Source organism: Pelodiscus sinensis, chromosome 14, assembly GCF_052426305.1.
Source record: "Pelodiscus sinensis isolate ZL-2025 chromosome 14, ASM5242630v1, whole genome shotgun sequence".
NCBI classification, from domain to species: domain Eukaryota; kingdom Metazoa; phylum Chordata; order Testudines; family Trionychidae; genus Pelodiscus; species Pelodiscus sinensis.
This window is the reverse complement of record NC_143065.1, coordinates 29,310,951-29,323,680: the sequence shown is the minus strand read 5'-3', so window position 1 is coordinate 29,323,680 and position 12,730 is coordinate 29,310,951. Positions and strand designations below refer to the sequence as shown.

Below are 12,730 nucleotides of genomic sequence, written 5' to 3'. Positions count from 1 at the left end.
AATCTACATGCCTCTTCCGACAGAGGCATGTAGTGTAGACGTACCCTAACAAAGCTGATACTAGAAACCAAGAAATCTTGATTCCTAATTCCTTGCTTCAACCATTGGCTACCCCTTTCCTACACATATGCACCCTACCATATGTGGGCAACCATATCAGGGAAAGGCATAGTAAGGGAGTTGGGAATATAGAGGGCAAATAGCCCCAGAGTGGTATTTGGCTATGTCTACACTCGCAGCTTCTTGTGCGAGTAATATGCAAATGAGGCTAAGCATGAAATATCGCTGAGCCTCATGTGCATATCTAATGAGCCACCATTTTTTTCAGAAGAGGCTCTTGTGCAAGAAGGAGCATCTACACTGCCCCTTATTGCACAAGAGGGTTTTTCTTGTGCAAGAAGGGGCAGTGTAGACGCTCCTTCTTGCGCAAGAGCCTCTTCTGAAAAAAATGGTGGCTCATTAGGTATGCAAATGAGGCTCAGCGATATTTCATGCTTAGCCTCATTTGCATATTACTCGCGCAAGAAGCTGTGAGTATAGACATAGCCTGGGTGTGGGTGGACAGATACCTGCAAATTTGGTGGAAACTGACTCTTTGTGGATGTACCCATTACATCTCTAGTTGATACCAGTGTTCCCTGTAAGCTGAGTGCTTAGGCGGCTGCCCAGAAGAGAGTCAGGTGCCACCCATCTGATTAGCAGAGCACTCACAGTGGACAGCAGGTGTTTCTATTGGTGATGCACATTTGCACATTCCTCAGTGCACACAACAAAATTTATTCCTCCCAAAGATAGAAAAACATAGAGGGAACCGTGGTTGAGACCTAGCTTCCACAACACAACTCCTATTGGGAAAACTCCTTATTACTCCAGTAGTTCCTTGAGCAAAACTTGTAGTCACTGCAGAAAGACAGCTGTGGGTGAATTTTTGCAACTGAGACAAGATTAGAAGCCTTTGGGGAATATAGAATTTAGGATTTATTTTAGGAGGGAATTCCTTTCCCTCCAAACCTCAGAGCTGCACTAGGCGATCCTTGAATCCCTTTTCCCTCCTTGTATGCAATAAGTAATGAATGGTTAAGGTAGGAAATTGAGTAGACATTTTTATTACAATTCTATGAAAGTTCATCTGTAAACTTAAAGATGTTTAATTTTGCCATGGCAGAGTGCATGTTGTAAGTTGTTGCTAAATACCTGTCTTTCTTACTGACCAGTAAAAAAGTATAAAATTATGACCCCACCTTATCTAGGCTACATAGTTCTGATTAATGCCTCTTCTTTTACAGTCTTTGCTCCATTATTTTTGTGCAACCCAGATGGGTAGCAGTAAGGTTGAATCTTAACAACTGTAAATAAAAAATGGGAGCAATTATACATCCACTCATTTGAAAATCATCACAAGTTTTGTGTATTTCATAATCCTGGCTCTTGGAAGTATGTTCCTAAAATACTGCAGGTAAAAGTGTACAACTAGAACTAACCACTATGAGCATGTGACTTATGGAGAAAGACTGAAAGAATTGGGTTTGTTTAGTTTGGAAAAGAGAAGAGTGAAAGGGACATGATAGCAGCTTTCTAATATAGGTTGAACTTCTGTAGTCTGGAACTCTCTGGTTTGGCAACATCCATGGTCCAGCATGATTTTAGTTAGCCGGATGTTCCCTTACCACAGGTGTAGCAAGTTTCCTGCAATCCCGTAAAGTTTGTTTACAGCTACCAGCCCTGGCTCTCAGTGTTCTATGCTGTTATTTAGCTCTAATTTACCCCTAAATGTTTTATAAGAGCCCAATACATTCTTAGAAATGTTGGTAATGCTACTAGACAATATTGCCATGGTTCAGAAAATTCTCTGGTTCAGCAGTAATCAGGCCCCAAGGGTGCTGGACTAGAGACGTTTAACCTGAACTTAATTGAGTGTTACAAGGAGGAGGGAGAAAAATTATTCTCCTTAACCTCTCATGATAGGACAAGAAACAATGAATTTAAATTGCAGCAAGGAAGGTTTAGGCTGGACATTAGGAAACTCTTCAAGCACTGGAATAAATTGCCCAGGGCGGTTGTGGAATCTCCATCATTGGAGATATTTAAGAGCAGGTTAGATAGACATCTGTCAGGGATAATCTAGATAGTGCTTGGTCCTGTCGTGAGGGCAGGCGACTGGACTTGATGATCTCTCAAGATCCCTTCTAGTCCTATGATCTAGATAGTCAAGAAGTTTGTGCACATCTCTCTACTCCACCCTATAAGCCTATTTAGTACATATAGACTGCGTCTAGACTGCAGGGTTTTTGGTTTTTTTTTAAACTGCTGTTTTTCCAAAAAACTTCACTTACGTCCACACTGCTATTGTGTTCTTTCAAAAGAAAATTGAAAGAATACAGGGGTTTTTCCAACATTGGTAAACCTCATTCTATGAGGAATTATGCCTTTTCCGAAAGAGCTCTTTTGGAAAATGGCATGTGTGAATGCAGAAGAGGGAGTTTTTTCAAAAGAAGAGGCCTCCAGGAAAAAGCACAGGTGCCCTGGTGGCCACTCTGTCCATAGTAATCACAACTTAAAAGCGAGATAGCATCTGTTCAGTGTGGACGCTATCTTTCGAAAAACCAGGTCGCTTTTTCGATGCACTTTGGCAGTGTGGACTCTCTCTTTCAGAAGAAGTTTTTTTGGAAGATCTCTTCCAAAAAAGCTTCCTTCGAAAGAAGCCTGCAGTCTAAACATACCCAGAGTCACTGACATCCCAGGGGTAGAAATTTCCAAGAGACTTTGCACACCTGTAAGGTGTGGCATTTTCATAGCCTTAAGAACCACCCAGAAATAATGGACAAACATATTGTCAAAAGAAAGATTAAACACCCTTATTGCTTTTCCAAGTACTCATAACTACCCTCCCCCTTATTTACTGGAATCAATATTGACATTATTCCTTAAGGGAAAAGAATGCCAGGTTGAGATTTATATTAGAAGAAGCTTTAAAGGGAGCCTTATTGCCTAGAGAGCTTTGTGCTATTCAAGCTACAATCATAATTTGTCTTGTTAAGGTTCTAACATAGAAATAGATAAGGGCACAATGTAGTCTACAACGTTCTATGCAGGAAAATGTAACCAATACGCTGTCAGAGGTATTTGCACCACTCCGTAATGTGATTTAACATACAATCACCCTCTCTGAAGGAAAAGGCCTTCCAGGATGCATTGTGGAAGCTTCCAGCAGTGTCCTTTTCAGTCATCCAGGTGCTGCTCCTCCCATGTGGAAGTCGGGATGGCGCTGTAAGGGTCCATGATGACTTTTGCACAGCGAATAATCATCACAATCAAGAAAAGACAAAGGAAGACAAAACATGCTAATGTTAGTCCTTTGTCCACGTCGACAAACGCGGGCTCTGATGTTGGCGCCTCCATGGTTTGTAGCTCTCCTCATCCGGGTTTGTACTTATTGCTGTCATCATCATACACCTGCAAAACAACCCGACTGTCAACAACCATACCATGGATTCATTTTACTGAGCTTGGGGAAGACAGTAGCTTGTTGTCAATGGCAAAACTCCCATTGACATCAATGGACAGGATTTCACAATGGTGGATAAAAGAGGTTGGAAATGTTATGGTCCAGCAGGCAGTGTTAGACAGAACCCAGAGCTCACCTCTTGTATGGTGATGCCCAATTTATTTCATCATCATTTGTTCCCAAGAGGCAAATAAAGAGTGGTTGGTTTTGGTTTTTTACAAGATAGTGTTAAAGGGGCACCATTAACTTGAAATCGAATCCATTTTTTGCTGTTTAAAAAAATGCAGCTGCCACACCTGCCTTTATAGTTTCCTGTTTTAAAAATAGTTTTATTTTGACCAATACTCAGTAAAAGACCCAGATGACTGTTAGGGAAGCTGTCTAGAGTCAAAGGCTGCGTCTAGATTGGCATGATCGCCATTTTTGCGATCGGGGCTTTTTTGCGGAAAACAAATCTGAGCTGTCTACACTGGCCCTTTTGCACAAAAGCTTTGTGCAAAAGGGACTTTTGCCTGAACGGGAGTAGGATAGTATTTCCGCAAGAAGCACTGATTTCTTACAGTAGGAAGTCAGTGCTTTTGCGGAAATTCAAGCGGCCAGTGTAGACAGCCGGCAAGTTTTTCCGGAAAAGTGGCTGATTTTCCAGAAAAACTGGCCAGTCTAGACACAGCCAAAGTGTTTTGTGCCTGTCACAGCAAACAAAGGAGTAAATAGTAAAACACCAAACATTTTTTTTACCTATAATTTCTCTTTCAGCTGCAGCAATTTTTGGTGTTACTGGCCTTAATGGCAAGTTTGCCAGTTAATGCTTTCCAGGAAGCAGCGTAACTTTTAAACTCAAGGTGTATCACCTGCCACGGTGCTCAGAATAGTATGATTAGTGCAGGGTTGACGCACTATATCAGTGAAGAGCAATCTGCAACCCATGGGCCGCATGCAGCCCATTGTGGTTCAATATGTGGTCTTCAAAACATTGTTTACCAATGACCATGTGCAGGGTTGCCAGATTCCACTGGTTTCTGTCCACATAGGAAAAAGTTATTAGTATTGATAAAGAGACACGCACATAAAGCAAGGACACGTGAAGTGAGGTGCATGCTGATTGCACATAACATTGACTGTGAGAGCCGTGTGCTCCCTCTGCATCCAATCAAGGTGCAGTACAGTTCAATGGGCACACCCCAGAAATTCTAGGTATGAAAGTGCAGCAGTTAGCAAAACTACTTTAGCCTAGGAAACTATCTTGGTTACAACACTCTGGCAGCCCACTGAGATGGAGGGCCACCCATGCAGCCCAGTCCAGGCCATCCATCACTGCCCTATATCATCTAAGAAAACCTTCATCCCTATTATCTACATTTTTGAATAAAGTTGGCTTGAGCACAGAATGGTATTTGCTGGCCAGTTGCGTAGCTTGCAAATTCTATAGCTCTTAATGCAACTGACCATACTAGGACCTTAAAAGGGGGGGGGGGGCTGACTTAACTTACAGAATGAGCGGTGGGAGAGCTTTCCCTTGGCATCCACACTGGTGAGTGAAGGACAAGAGTGGCTCTGCTGGAAAAGAACAAAAATATTCATTCTTGAAACATCTTTTGCAACTTTGGAGCTACACAGCAAACTGTGCCTTATTGTGCAATACCCTTTCTGAACACCATTGCCCTGTGTTGAGCTAAGAGATTGCTGCCGTAATCATAGTGTCAAGAGCCCCATACTCGGAGGGGAAGTGACCCAAATGTGGCCAATGGATGTCAATAGTGAAGGATCCAAACATCATGGGGACATCCTCCCACACACATACACAAAACCACGGCATCTGAGCAGCACATCACAGAAGGGTTTAACTCAGTGGTATGGCATAACATGTACACTGGAGCTGATATGTACAATTGCAAATACCAGCAGGCAGGAGACCAGGGCGTGAAATACTCAATGATACAGATGTTCAGTGATGATGGGAAAGATGAGTGCCATGGTCGTCAGACACAAAAAGCTGCTAAATATTCATGTGATCAAACCTAAACAGTACAAGCAGCATATGCAACACTTGTGGTGGGGGAATCCACATGTATTGCTAGTTACTGATCAATATTGGCTACATCTACACTGCCTCTTTTTTGCGAGGCAATGCAAGTGAAGCGCTCATTAGCAACTTCTTGTGCTTCATTTGCATATTCTCTTCCAATGCTTTTTGCGGCAGAGGTTTTTGTGCAAAAAAACCCAGTGTAGACAGGTCCGTTTTGCGCAAGAACCCTTATTCCTCAAAAAATGAGGTTTAAAGGTTTTTGTGCAAAAGGGGGTTTTGTGCAAAATGGACCCGTCTACACTGCTTTTTTTTGCGCAAAAACCTCTTCTGCAAAAAGCATCAGAAAAGAATATGCAAATGAAGCACCAGAAGTTGCTAATGAACGCTTCATTTGCATTGCCTCTTCCGCAAAAGAGGCAGTGTAGATGTAGCACCCATCACTAGCACACAAACCAGCATTGTTCACTCCCTTATTGGCTGGATTATCTCTGCCTATTACTGTGTATTATTATCTCAGGTATTAGAGTTAGATAGCCATCCATTCCCACAGGAAGGTCTATAACACAGTGCAATAGCAGATCTAATGCTTGTACTACAAGAAGTATGGGGAAAAATAAGAATTATTTTAGGCAGCAGGGGCGAGGGGACAGGGAGTTGGGAACTAAGGGGCCCATGATATCCTTACTCCACGTGCGATGTGTCCCTAAGACCTAATGTAATTATTGCAATAAGCTACATGAAGTATCTATTTTAGGACATGGCAAAATTCAAATAAAGTTGAGGGATAAGTAGAACTAATCCAGAAATCCTGCAGAAATGAAATGACAACAAAGCAGTGATCCCAAAGGCCAGGATGTACTTTGTGCAGCACTTCAGTATAATGAACAGTGATAGTCATGGTAAGAATTGCTATAAAAATGGAAAAATGGAATTTTGAGTGTGTAGTAAATACATACGGCAGACCACAATTGTGCACCAGATTTTTCAGTTATTGCTGAGGTTAAAAAAGACAGAACTTGCAGACTTGGATGTATGCTTTAAATATAGGCCTTGCTTTACATTCTTAGGCTACGTCTACACTGCAGGCTTTTTGCGCAAGAATGACTGTTCTTGCGCAAAAACTTGCAGAGCATCTACACTGCATGCACGTTCTTGCTCAAGTACATTTACAGTACAGTATCAGAAAACAGGGCTTCTTCTGGAAAAGTTATTCCTTTCCCCATGAGGAATAAGCTCTCTTGCGCAAGAGCTCTTCCACAAGAAGGCAGTGTAGACAGGCAATATGAATTTCTTGCGCAAGAAAGCCCTATGGCTAAAATGGCCATCAGAGCTTTCTTGCGCAAGAGAGCATCCACACTGCCATGGATGCTCTTGCGCAAAAGCACATCTCTTGCACAAAAGCACATGGCAGTGGAAGACCTTTTCCACAAGAACTCTTGTGCAAAACAGTTCTTGCGCAAGAAGCCTGCAGTGTAGACGTAGCCTTAGTGTTGTTGAGCTGGAACTTTCACTCTGCACTTCACCTGAAAGGGTTAAGTTACCTAGGAAGGGGCTAATTAACCTAACAGGCTGGCCTGCAGGAGAATTAGACTGGCTAGGTCATAGAAAATGAAGTTCAGAGGAGCAGCTGTAGGGTGGGCTGCTACAAAGCAGCAAATTGAGGTGAGAAGGACCTTCATGAGGAGAAAGAGGCACAGAGAGCTGGAGGAGAAGAATAGGAAGGAGCATAGGAAAATAAGAAGAGAGTCTGAGAGTAGGCAGACTGTCTGTTGAACAGATGGTGCCTATGCTGGACTCCAAGATAGAGGGCAGAACTGGATTTCCCTATCTGCCATATAGGAAGGTAGCATAGTCTTCAACTATAGGATGGTCTGGCAAGATAACTGCACAGCTAAGCTGGTGATCCTTTGGTTCCCTGGAAGGAGGGAAGCACATAATGACCTGGGTGGAGGGCTAAGCCATGAAGAGGGAGCAGCTAAGGGTACGTCTAGACTACCGCGTTTTGTCGACAGAAGTTTTGTCGACAGTATCTGTCGACAAAACTTCTGTCGACAAAGAGCGTCCAGACACATTGAGTTCTGTCGACAAAGCAAGCTGCTTTGTCGACAGAACTCCGTAGTCTGGACGCAACGTTACAGGCAATAACACCTTCTGTCGACAGAGTTCTGTCAACAGAAGGTGTTATGCCTCGTAAAATGAGGTATACCAGCGTCGACAAAACTGCTGAGTTCTGTCGACGTTATGTCGACAGAACTCAGCGGTAGTGTAGACGCTGGTATAGTTTTGTCGACAAAAGTCCACTTTTGTCGACAAAACTAGGTAGTCTAGACACACCCTGAGTCACAAAGAGAGACTGTGCTGTGTTGCACAGCCAGAGAGCTTGCAGGGCTTATGAATGAGCAACAGAAGGAGGCCTGAATTCTGGAAGGAGCTAGAACTCAGAGCAGCAGAGAAGGTGCCTGATGGTAAATGAACTCTGTACAATTGCTAGTTCTCACAAGTTTAGCACTCATGTTTCGTCTCACAAGTTTAGTCTCATGATTTGTTTTTGTTTTATTTAAACATACCAGGCCTTGGAATCTTGTGATTGTCAGAATTACAACTTCCCTTTAAAAAAGTGTCTAGTGACCTGACTGCATTTTAAAGGTACAAAACCCAAAAAGCAAATAAAAAACACCAAATGGCTTTGGTCTCCTTAATCTTGTGCTGCTCTGTGAATCTCATGAGCTTATTGGGCCTAATAGTTATTGATGTCTATGGGCTGGCAATACAGATGCAGGATCAGGGCTTTAGTTTTTCCATTTCTTGCTTGCCTGTCTTATATTGCTGAGCTGGTACTGATGAACTCTCTCTATTCCATCAAATCTATCTTGCCTCCTACGGTTCCTGAGCAGGACATTAAGCTTTACTTGACTGCTTCGTTTGTTTTTATTTCTCCTCCAACCGTTAATAGATTTTTATTCTATAACACAAACATGGTGTTGTGGCAAAAGCAAAGTCTTGTGATCAACATACTTCACTGACTCCGCTGCTCTGCCTCCTCATTCTGCAGGCAGTTATGTTAATTGAAATTCTAAAAATATACAAATGTTCAGGTTTCGTTTTTGTTTTACACCTCAGCTCCCTTTGTTGAGCTGTATGCTGATGTGGAAACAGACTTATCATTGCTATTATTGGTACCCTGCTGTTGCTTTTTCATATTTGAATCAGGCTGCCAACTTACAATACACACTAATTTGCCATCTTCTATATCGTTGACTGGGAGCAGCAGCAGCCCTTCCGTTAAGGTCCCAATTCAGCAAAGCACTCCAGCACATTCTTAAGCATGTACTCAGTGCTTTTCTGAATTGGGACTTGATAACCATTGCAGGTACCAGTCAAGGAGTCTGTTGCTGCAGACTTTAGTGAACTAAACCTGTTTTCTGGCTTCCTCATTTGGGTCAACTCACATAAAAAGTGAAATTCCCCATAACTACTATAGTTCCCTTACTAAAGGTACCTCTGCTTATTCTCTGAGAAGATCCTGTGTGCTGCAATCTAGCCCCAGAGACTACAATTCCCATGAGGCTTTGAGGAATCCAGGAAGGAAGTGACTTTTGGTTTTGGGATCTGAGTCTTTCCATGTGTGTGGAGGAAGGCTCAGCAGTCTGTGGATTCTTCCCCTTTGTTTTGGGGGGGGGGAAAAAGAGCCAGGCTGCTGTGGAGGAGTTTGATCCATTTTAGGAGCTGTTAGGTTGTAGCTACAGACTTGGACTAAGAGCCTTTGGGACTGGAATCTAGCAGGCTGCTTCTGATTGCCCTTTGGCTATACCTGTGGCTAGAAGCTACACTGCATCCAGCACACAGAAGGAGACTAGAATCATCCACTCCAGCTGCAAAATCTTCAAGTGTGCCCATGCAAGCAACTGTATGGTACTGCGAGTTCTAAGGAGTGGGATAAATGGTGGCAGTACATATGCCAGATAGATAAGTTTCCTATTATTGCTGTGTACTTTGTTAATGTTATTCACTGTTAATCTGTTAAACCCTGTTTCTTTAAGTTGCTAAGTAAAGGTTGTTCAATCTAATGTAATCTATTAGATGTATATGATTTGTAGCTGTTGTTCCTGAGTTAGATCCAGATTATTGCTGGAATAACTTTATTCCTGGAGGCTCTCAAGGCACACCGTTAAGTGTGTACAGGGCCAGCCAGGTGGAGGCACCGCCATTGTATGTTCTTTATGAGAAAGGAACAGCAGTAAGGGAGTGGACAGGGTTTCCCCAACTAAACATCACCACCACTGGGGTACTCAGGATCTCCTTTTATGTTAAAACCATCAGGCACCCAGGCACACCTGTGAGTGTGACCTGCTCCCGAGTAACCCGGGGAGGAAAAAGGCAGTTATACTACATTATATTAAAATGGCAAAAGTACCTAAACTCATGGTGGGCTTCTTTGGAACTGCTTAACACCCATGTCCACCTGGCAATCATCCATGAGAGGAGGTCTTGGCTTACTTAAGGTAGACTTCACAGGAAGGTGCTCTCAATTAGGGTAGCACAGTGGATCTGCATATGAAGTATGCTAGCTAAGAGAACCTAAAGCAAAAAAAGGACAGAACAAAACTTAATAAAAAGAGAAAGCCAAATGAAAATGCAGCAGTCTTCTAATAATGGAACATCTGAGTGCCTTAAAAACTGTAAGATACCTAAATAACTAGAGGGAATGGATCAACTTCAAAGTGATTGGTATAGAAATGTAAACAACTGAGGTAAGGATGAAATTAACTAAGAGTAAAATTAATGTTTCTAAACAGCTGGATTTTTAAGGATGAACTACACTGTGGGCTAGAGAGCCTCGACTGAGGACTTCAGTGATGAACAGAGCCTGCTGTTGACTGATTTCTCTTGGGTCAGAAGTCACCCCAGTGCATATAACTCTCCCAGTTTGAACATGCCAGAGGCTGAGAGCAATGGTTAGTGCAGTTCATCAATGTATTTTGAACTGGGATTGGTTCAAATTTGAAGCCAGCCATGGTTTGGGCACTCGTAAAATCTGCTTCTTGCTTTCCTTCTACTCCAGGGGGAAGATCCTTGTACCAGCCCCACATATTGTACAGACAATTTTCCCCAGCATGTAGAGCTGGGGGAAGGGAGGTTTGACTGTCTCAACTAACTGCTACTTGTCTGGAAAGGATAGCAGCCCCAAGGAGAGTGGTCTTTCTCTTCTCTACATTGGCCTGACTACTATAATACAGGGATACCTTATGGGCCCCACTCTGACTCTCTATCTGTCAGGCAGACTCAGTGGCCTAGAGACTAGCCCTGTCTCTCACCAGCCAGTATATAAACAGAACTGGTGTTAGACCATTAGACTGGTGGATGCCTGACTCTAATTTAGTGATACAGCCAGTTGGCTAACTGTGTGTGCACACTGGAGGGGTGGAGGAGGGAAGAGAGATGGCGGAGAGAATCAGTAAAACGGATTGTAACTGTCTGTGCTTCTATGATACACTAGCCTCTGAATTGCAGTGAATGACTTTCCCTGGTCACTCAGGCTATGTTTACTCAGCAGCGTTATTTCGGAATAACTAATGTTATTCTGAAATAACATTGTGCGCATCTACACACAAGTAGTTATTTCAACATAATGTCAAAAATGTTGAGATGGAGGACTTCTTACTCCCAACTCCTGTAATCCTCATTATATGGAGAATAAGGGAAGTCTGGGGAAGAAGTGCTCTCTCGAAATAAGTGTTGTGTAAACAGTGCCAAAAGTCAAAATAAGCTATTTCATCTTAAGCTACGCAATTAGCGTGGCTCAAGTTGCGTTCGCTTATTTCGAGTTTAACCCGGCTGTGTAGATGTGCCCTCACTGTCCGACTTTTTAACAATGGGTATGTTCAGTGCTCTTTTTATGGGGAGGAAAGGGGAAAAAAAAAGAAAAGGTGCTGGTAGTCCAGGGGAAAAGTTGTTGAGCTATGACTGGAGGTGCTGGTACTGAGTACCGGGCAGTACCATCACAAAAAAAGCACTGGGTATGTATTTATTGCTTCACATTAGCTTAAAACACCAGACAAATGAAAGAGAAATGCAGCATGCAAATGACTTACCCTAAGAATCAAAAGATCCATTGTAATAGAACGCCTCACGCAATGCAGTAAAACAAGTAGTCCTGTGGGTTGTCAAAGTAACTTAAAATTTCTTACCTGTACTGTCCTATTGCAACCTGGGTCCCTGCCAGCTTTTTAAATAATTCCTTGCTGGCTTTTTCTGCAGCTCAGCCAGCTCTTGCCGGAGCTGTGCACAAAGCTGTGCACCTGCTTACTTTCACCACACCTTAGATCCGTGGTCCCCAACACGGTGCCCGCGGGCGCCATGGCGCCCGCGGGGGAATTTGTCTGCGCCTGCCAAGTGCTCAGGGCTGGCCTGGCCCCGGGCACGTGGCGCATGCGTGGTGCCGGAGCTGGCCCCGGGCACGTGGCACACGGTGAGCGCCAGCCCCGGGGGCGCCGTGGATTGATCCCGCGCGGCGCATAGGGGAGAGGGGGGGAGAGAGCACCAGCGCCGGCCCCGGGCACGCGGTGTTTGGGGAAGGGGGGGGAGAGAGCGCCAGCGCCGGCCCCGGGAATGCGGCTATGGGGGGGGCCCCGCTCGGCGGGCGAACGGCCACGCCCCCTGGCACCCAGCAACCCTGAATGGTTAGGGACCACTGCCTTAGATGAACAAAAATATATAGTATTGTGAGCTTTTGAGGGTTTAGCCATGAAAGCTCATGATACTATACGTTTTTGTTAGTCTCTAAGGCCTGATCTACACTAGACCAAGCAGGTTGGCTTAAGGTACACCATACTACTATGCAAAATGCACAGCTAGATTCGGCTTTCTTAAAGCCAGGCTGCCACAACGTCTACACTGCGGGAGGCCAAAACTGCCTTTTTCCTCCCTGGGTTACTCGGAGCAGGTCACACTCACGGGTGTGCCTGGGTGCCTGATGGTTTTAACATAAAAGGAGATCCTGAGTACCCCATCAGCTTCCCTTATTCCTCACAGAATGAGGAGTACAGAATGCTGGTGGGGGCTGCCCTCTGTATTCGATTTGGGGGTCTACACTAGACCTGCTAAATCAAATGCTATAAGATCAATCTCTGGAGGGTCTATCTTCTCCGTAGTGCAGTCCAGGTGCCACAGGACTATTTGTTTTTGAAGTTACAGACTAA

The 12,730-nt window shown here is 43.9% G+C and overlaps 1 protein-coding gene across 3 annotated transcripts in view; it reads right to left on the bottom strand.

The window, feature by feature from the left end:
* Positions 1-495: 495 nt before the first annotated feature.
* CTXND1 (cortexin domain containing 1) overlaps positions 496-12,730 on the bottom strand; it is a 45,640-nt gene continuing 33,405 nt past the window's right edge. For 2 of the 3 annotated variants that reach the window (XM_089782062.1, XM_025179570.3), the window contains 3 exons: positions 9,946-10,109; positions 4,996-5,062; positions 496-3,453 (listed from right to left, as the gene is read on the bottom strand). In XM_089782062.1, coding sequence (XP_089638188.1) covers positions 3,220-3,399 — 180 coding nt within the window. In that variant the 5' untranslated portion in view covers positions 3,400-3,453; positions 4,996-5,062; positions 9,946-10,109 and the 3' untranslated portion in view covers positions 496-3,219. The remainder of the gene's footprint in view (positions 3,454-4,995; positions 5,063-9,945; positions 10,110-12,730) is intronic. The other variant, XM_089782063.1, reaches the window with a different exon arrangement.